Raw genomic sequence first — 11,404 nt, 5'->3', positions numbered from 1 at the left:
TGAAGAAGGGCAGAGGAACCAGAGGGGTCTGGGGCTACAGGGACTGTGGGAGGATCTGAGGGGGAGCAGGTGGGTAGGGGGGTCAATGCAGGATTAACAGGGAGGGCTTGAGGTGGTTCTGATGTTAATCCAGGGGCTAAGGAAGGCAAGGGGGATGAGGGGGTCCAGGGAGACTCTGTGGGGACTGGGAGGCAGTAGGTGACTGAGGAGGTGGTGGGGGGTGGGAAAGCCCTTAGCCAGAGGGGTGCTGATGCTGGGGACAGGAGCCATGTCCCTAAAGAAAGGTGACCTGGCCCTGGCCTACCCAGTCTGAGTGAGCCCAAGGGGGCCGCTGGGGGGGCCGGGCCCATGTGCTGCTATCCCATAGGAGGGGGCAGCTGGGGCTGCTGAATGTGCAGGTCCCGGGTGGCTATTCCTGGCTGCCCCGCCTGCACAGGCAGATTGGTTTGCAGGGAGGTGACAAGTGCCAGCCAAAGCCTATAAAAGTCACCCAGCCCCTGTTCTGGCTCAGTGACCTGGTTCCCCCCTCCAAGCACAGCCGGAGCAGAGACCATTGGCCCAGAGTGGAGACAGCTGGTCCTGAGCCGGGACCCCAACCTCAGAGTCCAGACCCCAGATCCGGAGGAGAGAACATTTATCTGGAGCAGGAACCCCAAAACAGAGCAGACATCCCGGAGCAGAGACCCCAGAACATCCCTTCGCCCAGCCCCTACGCTCTGCAGCCATGACCGGCAAAACTGCACCGGCAGCCAAAAAACCGGCACCGGCCGCGGCCAAGAAAAAGGCAACGCCAGCCCCCAAGGAAGGAGCAGCCCCGAAGGAAGAAGCGGCCCCAAAGGAAGAAGCAGCCCTGAAGGAAGAAGCGGCCCCAAAGGAAGAAGCAGCCCCAGCCCCAGCAGCAGCTACTGAAGAGCCCCCAGCCCCCGAGCATCCCCCGGAGCAGCCCCCAGCTCCCACAGATGAATCTGCTCCCATCCCCACGGAAGCTGGAGCAGAAGCAACTCCAGCGCCTGCAGAAGGTTCCACAGCTGCCCCAGCTGAACCCCCAGCCCCTGAACCTGAAGTGGAGAAACCAAAGGAAGGTGAGTGGGGAACACTGGAATGGGGAGGGGACATAAGCAAGGCTGGGAGGGGGCATGTGCCAGGGGGAGGGGGGGATGAAGTCATCAAGGATATTTTTGCAGTGGGAGAGGGCTGGGGATTAGGTGGACTGAAGACAGACCTGGAGGTTGAGTGATTGCCCTCCAAGAGCCCCGGTAGTCGAGCCCTGCCATCACCACTGTGGGTTTGTTACAGAGCCACCCAGCTGCCCCTTGTCCTTGGCTGTGGAAGAAGTGAGTGAAAACTCATTCACGCTGACCTGGAAAGCCCCGGAGCAGATGGGCCGGGCAGGCCTGGATGGATATGTGGTGGAGATCTGCAAAGATGGAAGTAGGTTTGGTCTTTCCTGCCTCATGAGCATGGAGAGGTGGTGCATGGTTGTGGGATGGGATGAAGTTGGGTAGATCCCAGCAGAGTATTTCCCCCAGCAACAATTCCCTTTCTTTGCCCAAATGGATCCATTTTGAATGGTTATTGTTTTTCCATGAAGGAACAGGGAATCCCATTGCCTTCAGACAGTAGCAGTGACTTTAGCAGGGGTTTGGAGCAGGTTTAGAGTTACTGCTGTGTCCAGCTCTAGGAGGGAGAAGAGACCAGCACACCCTCTGGGGATGGTCTCTGATGAACTCCAGAGCCGCAGAGACCCGGGGCTGGGATGGCATTTCAAGAAAACAGGAGGAAAAAGTTCAACCCTCCCATGTTTGCCCAAAATGAAGCATGGAAGGAATGGGGATAAAATGGGAGGATGAGGAAGGGAAGGGTCCTGGGCATGTATCAGCAGACTTGATAATGTCTGGAAGGAGGGTGGCTGTGGTGGATGGAGGTGGGCTGGGAGGTGGCAGCAGTTGTCCAGCAATTGTCCATGGTTCTCCAGTTGTACTGCTGGGAGGTGGAACAAGGTGAGTGGATAAGATTTGTGTTTTGGGCACTCTCTTGAAGCCCTGCTGGGCTTTCAGCTAAGATTGAAGGGTCTGTGTGGATGGGGGGATCTGCAAGGGGAGGCTGGGCTGGAGTGGTTTGGGAGACCCAGGTGGCCCATGCACCTCAGGGAACTTGATCCTCAGCTGTTTAGCTTGTGGCACACATGATGGACACATTCTTGGCTGTGGGAGGCTCCCACTGTTGGGCTGCAGGTGGAGAGGTTGCCACAACTGGGTGGGATGCGTGAGGAGGTCTTTGCATGGGACAAGGAAAGATGCAGCCATTCCTGGAGGGATCTGTCTGATAGCCACACAAAGGGCCCAATCTGGGTGCTCTCCTGGCTTGCTTTGGGTCTGCTTCAGGACAGGAGAACTCCAGTCCCTCTGTCATCACCCAGGAGCCACGAGCCTGCTGTATTTGGGTGGGTACAAGACTCTGATTGGCTAAAATATGGTGAGATTTGAGTGAGGGCTGATTTGGGCAATGCCAGTGGTGAAGGGAAAGAATATCTGATGGGATTTGGCTGCTCCAGTGGCATTGACAAGAAAACTTTCCTGTTCTGAAGGTGCACATGGGGGACCCTGGCATTTGTGGGTCACTCTCATTGCCCACTTGGGACACTCACTCCCTGGGATACTGGGGCAGTTTATTTTCTAAGTGAGAAACATCTTGAGAGGTTTGGCACATGGCAAAGCCAGGTTAGCTGGGGCTGGACTCTGGGTTGAGTTTGAGACGTCCCTTACAAGTGGGAAGAACACTTGGAGAGGTCCATCTGGCCAGGGGCAGGTCCTGAGCAGACCTTGATCGGTGTGGAGGGGTTTGTGGAGGTCATGGTGAGTCCCAGTGTTGTCCTGGGGCAGTGAGAGGAGCAGAGTGGCTGGCAGGGAGCTCCAAGGATCTTTCGTTTCAGAAATGCACCTGGTCAGCAGGGACGTGTTTGCTGGCCCGATGCCTTTTCTTGCTTGCAAATGTCCTCGTGCTCCAGTGCTGAGCTCCTGCCAGCACTTCATACCCCACACTCCTTGGCAGGGGTGGCCAACCTCCTTGCCAAAGCTCCTTTTTCTGCTGGTGCCCCAAATCCTTCCCCATTTCCAAGGAAAGGATTCTTTGCCTCTGGGTCTCACCTTCTGGGCCTTGATCCTGCTGCTCAGGGTGTGTCTGTCTATCCATGGCACATCCAAAGTGCTGTGCTGGGTCTGTTGCAGGTTCGGACTGGAAAGCTGTGAACCAGGAGCCTTTTCTTTCCACCCGCTGCACAGTCCCAGACCTCAGCTCTGGGGACAAGATCCATGTGCGGGTGGTGGCCGTCAGTGCCAGCGGGACCAGCGCCCCGGCCACGCTGGAGCAGCCCGTGCTCATCAGGGAGATCCTCCGTGAGTACTGCTCCTGAGGGCACAATTTCTGTGCCAAAGCTCTGTCCATCCCTGGAGGCAGCATGAGCAGCCTCTCATGGGTCCCCATCCAGTCTTTGACAGATGTTATTCTCAGTGACTGTTTGCTGACCTCTCCAATCTTGCTGATGTAGAAATTTTGGGGTGAAGGACTCAAAAGGCAGAGCCACATTTTCCCATTTAATGGCAAGAGCTCAGAATCCACCTCCCCTGAGCATGTCTCCTCCCCTTGGCAGTGTCACATCCCAAATATGCCACGGCACACATTGGACAGCTTTGTTTATTTAGCTCAGGGAAGTCAAGAGCTGGTTGTCTGGAGCATGGGAACTTTAATCATGCTGAACTCGCTAATGAATGAGTTGTTCCCATGCTTAGCAAGACTCACATTCCTCTCGGGGTGCTGCCAATGTGCAGAGGCTGATGCGGGAGGGCAGGGCCTGTTTGCACCCAGCAAACAGCAAATACAGAATCATTTTCCCTCTAGGAGGAATTATTAATGCTCAAGGTTTCCTGTTATTTAGCACATCAGATTTTTCAGCTGCTTAAAAATAGAAATACTAAGAAAAATTATTCCTGGAACCACCAGCTTTTCATAAGAAAAGGCTTGGAGAAGACTATCAGCCCATGGAAAGGGTCCTGCAGGGTCCATCTTCTCAGTGTGCTTGGAGGAGGTGAATTTGGCTTTGGGGTGGTGGCTGCACCTGCTCACCTCTGATCTCAAAACCATCCCACCAGACCTCATAGGACTGGGAAAACTGGGGTGTGAGAGACTGGTATGAGATGGTCAATGTACAGCTCATGCTTTCCACACCCTGTACCTGCTGCCTGAGCTTTGTTCCAGGCACATGTACAGGTGTAAAACCCAAAAAGCTGAGAGACCCCCACACAACCTGATCTACTGGGCCCTTCCCTTCCCTTCCCTTCCCTTCCCTTCCCTTCCCTTCCCTTCCCTTCCCTTCCCTTCCCTTCCCTTCCCTTCCCTTCCCTTCCCTTCCCTTCCCTTCCCTTCCCTTCCCTTCCCTTCCCTTCCCTTCCCTTCCCTTCCCTTCCCTTCCCTTCCCTTCCCTTCCCTTCCCTTCCCTTCCCTTCCCTTCCCTTCCCTTCCCTTCCCTTCCCTTCCCTTCCCTTCCCTTCCCTTCCCTTCCCTTCCCTTCCCTTCCCTTCCCTTCCATCTGTTGCCTCCTGGCCCTCACATTTTCTCTCAGCCTGCATTTTGTGCATTTCACCAGTTCATTTATAGCACCCCAGGGGATTTTAAATAGCAGCAATGGGACAGCACGGAGCTTAACAACAGGTGGGATGAGTGGGCTTGGGAGGTGGAGAGAGACAAGGAGAAACCAGATGAAGGATCAGTATGGGAGTCACATTTTCCTGGGAACAAGGGCAGGAAAAAAGGCCTTCCCACCATGGCACTTTGTCACTGTGGCCACTGACCTTGGCCAGCCCAGTCCCTCTGAGAGAAGCACTGGGGATCTGGGGAAAACATCCATGAATTAACATTCCTGCCCGAGGTCAGGTTTCCCTCCCCTGCTGAGACTGATGAGCCCAAGTGGCAGCAGGGGGATGGATCCCTGCAGAAATGGCAGCACGAGCAGAGCAGGGACGGTCTCAGCTGTCAGGGAGGGCCTGTCCCTGCTCCCCAGCCCTCACAGCTGTTTGGCTCAGGCCTGGTTTATTCTGCCTGGGCCCCCTCCCCAGGGTGCAGCTCGTGCACATTTAACCCGGGCAGAGACTCCCAGCTCCTTCTGAGGGGCTCCAGAGGGATCCCTGGCTATCACTGAGCCAGCAGAGTTGTTAGGCTCCTGTTCTGCCCTGGGAAGGGGACACGCTCCATGAGCATTCTCCAGTGGGCATTTTGCTTGTCTTTGTTGTGTTTCCTTGGAGATGTTTGCCTTTCACAACTCTGGTATGACCAGGCACCTCCTTGGTGTTTCAGAGGCCTGGACTGCACAGGGAAGGTGGAGGTTGAGCCTTGTCCTTGCTGAAAGTTGGGCTGTATGCCTCTGGAAAGTCAGGGGGAGAAATATTTCCCAACTGGGAGATGCTGTTCCCTGCCTTGTTACAATATAAGTTGTGTTGTGGCTCTTCTGGTTGAGGCCAGGCTGTGTCATGGCCAGGAAGTAATGAAGAGGGGTGAATGGTCCATCAGAATGCTGCCCTTGGGTTAGTGACCGGGATCTCAGGGACAGCTGTCACTCTGGGGTACGGGCAGTGGGACAGGCGAGCACAGCCCTGCAGGGGAGCAGAGCTGTCCAGGAGAGGAGAGGGAGAAGGTGGCCATGTTGGGGTGGATTTTCTTGGTGACCAAGCAGGGGTATGTGTGGAGAGGGCCAGCCAGCTGAGGAATGGGAGTTCCTGGTCTCACAATGTGAACTCTGTCCCCAGAGCTCCCGAAGATCCGCATGCCTCGGCACCTGCGAGAGACTTACATCAGGCGTGTGGGGGATGCTGTGAACATCATGATCCCCTTTCAGGTACCTGGGCAATTTGGGCTTTAATCTATTGGGCATTTCACTCCAGATTAGCTCCTGCAGGTTATCTTATGGGTCCAACTGTGCTCTGGCTTGGCGTGGTCATTGTCTCTTAGGGGCCAAGGGTGAGTGATGGGCTGGGAATCTCTCTCCTCTTCCTGCCCAGATTCCATTTTCCCCCTGCTACATCTTTGTTGATGATGCTACAGTGGGACAGCCCCAAACACATTTGGACATGGACTGGCTGTTGCTGCTGTCTCAGCCAATAAGTCCAGTTCAGCTCGTGCTCCTGGCCAGGATATGGCCACATGCCTTGGGACCCCATAGCACAGCACTGAGGTCCCTGGAGGGGACCAGCTGCCTTTGGAGGAGGGCAGGCCCAGGGCTGTGTGATGGTGGAGCAATGCTGACAGTGGTGGGCTAGGCTGGAGGTCGTCTCCTCAGCTATCTCTCTCATCATGTCTGGGACATCACCAGATGTAGTGGCAGCTGGCTCTGAAACATGTTGGGCAAGCAGAGGGAGTGAGAGGCCCCTGAACTGAGGGGCTTGTCCATGCCATGCCTCACAGACTCTGTGCTGGCCATGCTTCAGATATGAATTTTCCCTGCATGCTGAGTTCAAGCCCTGGTGCTAAGCTGGAGCCTGGGCTCAGCACAGCTGTGCCCTGGCAAGTACAGCTGGGCTTGCCCCATGAGGACCTTGGGGAGCCAGCATGTTCCCACCTCATCCCTGGAGCCTGATGGCTTCCCATTAGTGAGTCTGGCAGGAATCAGCTTCTTTCCTGCTGGATGGGAGAGGTGGCCCTTGGGCTGCTGCTGTCTGGACAGGGGGAGTGGCTCTGCCACCTATACTTCCCAGCAGGACCCATGCCCAAGTGGCTGCTGACCTGCCTGTGTCTGCAGGGAAAGCCACAGCCTGAGGTGAGCTGGAGCAAGGGAGGGCAGCCCCTGGACAGCAGCCACATCAACATCCGCACCACGGCCCGGGACACCATCTTCTACATCCGCCAGGCCCAGCGCGCCGACTCGGGCAAGTACGAGCTCACCGTGCACATCAACGGCGCCGAGGACAAGGCTACCCTGGACATCCAGGTGGTTGGTAAGCTGAGGATGGCACCCTGCAGGATCACTCTGGAGCTCTTTTCTCCTCCTTAGTTGGGTAGGTCTTGTTCTGGCTGGGATGTGATGTGACAAGGCAAGCAACAAGGCAAAGGACTCCGGAGTCCCTGTTCCAGTGGGATCCTCAACAGGATCATGCATGTGAACTTCTCTGGGTGGGAATGCAGAGTTTCTGCCAGCCTTGCCCCTCAGCTTCTCATCCCTTGTGTGCTGCACCAGGGTGAGAAGAGATTAAAAGCAGGGTCAAGGGATGGCCAAGGTACAGAAATGTGGGCGGAGCAAACTGGGATGTCACCCTGAGGGTGTTTGTGTTTGCAGAGCCACCCGGCCCTCCCCAGAACCTGAAGCTGGTGGATGTGTGGGGCTTTAATGTGGCCCTGGAGTGGACCCCCCCTGCGGACAATGGGAATGCTGAGATCAAGGGCTACAGGGTGCAGAAGTCAGACAAGAAGAGTGGGGTGAGACTGGGCACTCCTGCTGCTGGTGATGCCCTGATGGGAGAGGGACCGCTGCACTCCCTGCCCCACCCCACACCTTCTCCATCCTTATCACAGCCTGTCTGCTCTCTTTTTTCCTCCTTTTTTTCCTTCCAGAAATGGTTCACGGTGCTGGAGCGCTGCACCCGCACCAGCTGCACCATCTCCGACCTCATCATTGGCAACACCTACTCCTTCCGAGTGTTCTCCGAGAACATCTGTGGGCTCAGCGACAGCGCTGCTGTGGCCTCTGGAGTGGCCCACATTGAGAAGACAAGTGAGGACATGTCCCTGGCTGAGGGGCTGGGGAGGGTGCTGTCCAAGAGTGGTCCTGACCAATGGGCCACTGGGGTTTCCTTGGAGTTGTGTTGATGCTGCTGGGCTGGTCCCCAGGACAAGACCAGCAGGGGTGAGGCTGAGCACCCCCAAGGTCCAGAGATCCCCAGCCCCCTCTCTGCACCTCATTTCTCCTCTGGGGAAAGCTTGTGCCATGCTCAGCCCCCTGGAAGAACCAAGACATGGACATCCCTGGGATGAGATGGAAGCAGGAGCTGGGAAGAGTCAGACCAGCCCTGGCCTTTTGTCCACAGCTCAGGGTCAAATTTCCAACCAGCCCTGCTCTCCTTCCATCTATTTCTATCCTGCTCCCTGGTAGCACACAGTGACCTAGGGTCTCTGCCATCTGCAGAGCTTCCCTCCAACTCTTATTTCTGTGGATGAGATTTGGGGATAGAGTGGGAGATTCAGAGTGTGCCCGGCCTGGGTCTCACCTGCTGCACACAGGATGTGTCACAGTGGGGTTGGCATCCCCCCTGTTCCTTGCAGGGCCTGGGCACTTCTATGTCATGATTGGATGAGGAAACAGGGCTGCTCTGAGCTGAGGGCCAGGTCCTTGGGTCAGGCCAGGTGACATCTTGCTTTCTACAAGAGGGAACAGAAGTGGGTTTGGGTACCTTGTGCTGAATTCCTGTGTTGGTCAGCCTGGGAGCCTGAGGTCTTAGCTAGAATTAATTATTTCCTTAGAAACCACTTACCAGCCAGAGAAGATCCCCCAGCGGGACATGATGGAGCCTCCAAAGTTCACGCAGCCCCTGACAGACCGAACGACCACACGGGGCTACAGCACCCACCTCTTCTGCTCCGTGCGGGGCTTCCCCCAGGTCAGTGCCTCCTCCAGGGACACCATAACCTTTCCTGGGGACACCTGGGGGGGTTGGCAAGGTGGCTGGAGGTGGGAGACCATCTGGGATATGGTTGGTGCTGTTGGATTAGGGTTGGGTGAGGTTAAGGAGCTGAAACTGCCCTCTGAGTCAAACTGGGGCACGTTTGGGGTGTTTCTGCATGGAGATGGGAGACTGGTCTTAAATCAAGCCATGTCCTGTTTCCTCTGTGCTGGGGGAGGAAGGGTGGAGCAGTGGTTAGGGCTCACAAGTGGGAGATTTGGATCTTCAAAATACTTCTGACTGTGAATCCCACCATGGCCACAAGCTTCAGGCAGGGCCAAGGCAAAAGCAGAGACAGGTGGCTGTATTTTGGGGACAATTAGATTTCTCATTTCTCTCCCTGCTTTAAACTTTCAGCCCAAAATCATCTGGTTGAAAAATCAGATGGAGATCCGGGAAGATCCCAAATACATAGCACTGATTGATCAGGGTGTGTGCTCCCTGGAAATCCGCAAGCCTGGCCCTTTTGATGGGGGCGTCTACACCTGCAAGGCTGTGAACCCCCTGGGGGAAGCCTCAGTAGACTGCAAACTGGATGTGAAAGGTGAGAGTGGGTTGGAGAAGGAGGAGCAGGAACCCTTGCCTGCCTTTTCCAGGTCTCACTTTCCCAGTGCTGCGGTTTGTCCCTGTTTTGGGTTGATCCTGGTTGTGAGGGAGTCTAAGGACACTGGGCAGCCCTGTGGAGCTACACCTTTGGGCTGCTTGGGTTTATGGTCTTGAAGCATCTTGAAATCACCTTTCCTTATTCATGGGGAAAATATGGGGAGGAAATCAGAAATGGCAGAGCCAGAAGAGCTGCTGGAGGCCAAGCCCAGCACTGGCTGCCCCTGCTCTTGTCCCAGGAGTGGCGGGGGGGGGGGGGGGGGGGGGTGTCTGTGAACCTCCTCCCCTGCATCTGGGCTGCTCTGATTTATGTCTTGGCATCCTGCCCACATTTCCCACTCACATTTCCTTGCCTCAGCAGAGCATCCAGAGCAGACCTGCCCCGTGTTGCTCCCCACAGCTCCTGCTTGGCCCACAGGAGGATCACTGCCCACACACCCTCTGTGTGTTCCTGTGCTGGCTGGGTGTCCTTGAACACTTATATTTCCTCTCCTGTGGCTTCCAAGCACACTCTTGCCCCCAGACACACTCTGCCCCACTTCCCACACAGGCAGAGCTCCAATCTGGCAACCCCAGCACCCCAGTCCCTGTGGAAGCTCCAGAGCTGTTGGTGTGGCACAGGGTCAGTGCTCAGCTCTGTGGGAGCTGCTCTGGACCCTCCGGGAGCACTGACCCAGCTGGCCCCGGTCCTGTGGCCCCACAGGCACATCCTCAGTGCAGCTGAGCAGGGGCTCTCACCAGAGCAATGATCTGGGTGGGAAGGGACCTAAAGCTCACCCAGTCCCACTCCCTGCCATGGGCAGGGGACCTTCCACTAGCCCAGATTGCTCCAAGCCCTGTCCAACCTGGCCTGAACATTTCCAGGGATCCAGGGGCAGCCACAGCTTCTCTGGGTAACTTGGGCAAGGGCCTCACCACCCTGACAGGGAGCAGTTCCTTCCCCACTCTCCCATCCATCCCTGCCCTCTGGCAGTGGGAAGCCATTCCCCCTTGTCCTGTCCCTCCAGGCTTTTGTCCCAAGTCCCTCTCCAGTGCTCCTGGAGCCCCTTTAGGCACTGGAAGGGGCTCTGAGGTCTCCCCAGAGCCTTCCCTTCTCCAGGTGAACACCCCCAGCTTCCCAGCCTGGCTCCAGAGTAGAGGGGCTCCAGGGCCTCAGAGCAGCTCTGTGGTCTCCTCTGGGCTGGCTCCAGCAGCTCCAGCTCCTTCCTGTGCTGGAAGCCCAGGGTTGGGGCAGCTCTGCAGGTGGGGCTTCATCTGAGTGGGGCACAGGGGCAGAATCCCCTCCTGCCCTGCTGCCCCCCTGGGGGATCAGCCCATCTGGCCAAGGAGGATGAGCTGGGCACTGTGCTGGGGACACAAACACCTGGGAGTCACCCAGGCTGGGACCTCGGGAACACTGGCCAGGAGCAGGCAGGGATGGTGGAGTGTGGGATTGCTTGTAGTAGGTGTGTGCAGGGATGGGGTGTGCAGGGTTGAGATGTGCTGGTGCACATTGGGGTGAGCACACAGCACTTCTGGGAGTCAAAAGAAGAGTAAGACCAGGGGAGTTCAAGGGGTTTTTGTCTCCTGTGCTCTCCTACAGTGCCAAAGTGAGGACGGATTGGAGGACAAGACAAAGAGCAAGGTAGGTCTGGGTTGGGGCACCAAGATGGAGGGAAGGTGGATCCCTTCAGGGGGCTGGAGTGGGCTGAGTGTCCTGGATTAGCCCTGATGATGGAGTCCCAGCTCAGGTCTTCCTTGTCTCATAGATGGAGATGCATGGGTGGGGTGATGAACCTGAGGGAAACCTGTCCCTTAGTGAGGTGGAGGGAGGGCTGTAAATGTGGCTGGGTTTGTCTTGCATTAGAGCTGTGGCAGGGACGTGTTTCCCACCCATCCCTGACCAGGGCTCTCTTGGTGCCCTTGCAGGACTCGGATCTCGTTCCTTTTCCCAGGTGGATCCTGCAGGTGCCAGGCATGGTGGGGCCGGTGCTGTGCCCCTGGCCATGGTCTCTGCTGCCTGCTGCACTGCCCCTCCCTGGCAGTGCTTTGGGGGCTGCACCTCAGCCTGCCATGGCACGGCCCTCTCTGAACCTGTCATTAGCTGTGACAATAAAACA

The 11,404-nt window shown here is 56.6% G+C and overlaps 1 protein-coding gene across 1 annotated transcript; it reads left to right on the top strand.

Moving 5' to 3' along the window:
• The first annotated feature begins 724 nt into the window (after positions 1–724).
• Positions 725–10,898, top strand: MYBPH (myosin binding protein H). The gene is made up of 10 exons (XM_066565063.1): positions 725–1,082; positions 1,297–1,431; positions 3,228–3,395; positions 5,799–5,887; positions 6,788–6,983; positions 7,322–7,461; positions 7,597–7,756; positions 8,503–8,639; positions 9,060–9,252; positions 10,888–10,898. The coding sequence occupies exons 1-10, from the start codon at positions 725–727 to the stop codon at positions 10,896–10,898; spliced, it is 1,587 nt and encodes a 528-aa protein (XP_066421160.1).
• Positions 10,899–11,404: the final 506 nt, after the last annotated feature.

The sequence above is a fragment of the Molothrus aeneus genome, chromosome 24 (assembly GCF_037042795.1).
Source record: "Molothrus aeneus isolate 106 chromosome 24, BPBGC_Maene_1.0, whole genome shotgun sequence".
Taxonomy (NCBI): Eukaryota; Metazoa; Chordata; class Aves; order Passeriformes; family Icteridae; genus Molothrus; species Molothrus aeneus.
This window is presented reverse-complemented; position numbering and strand designations above follow the sequence as displayed.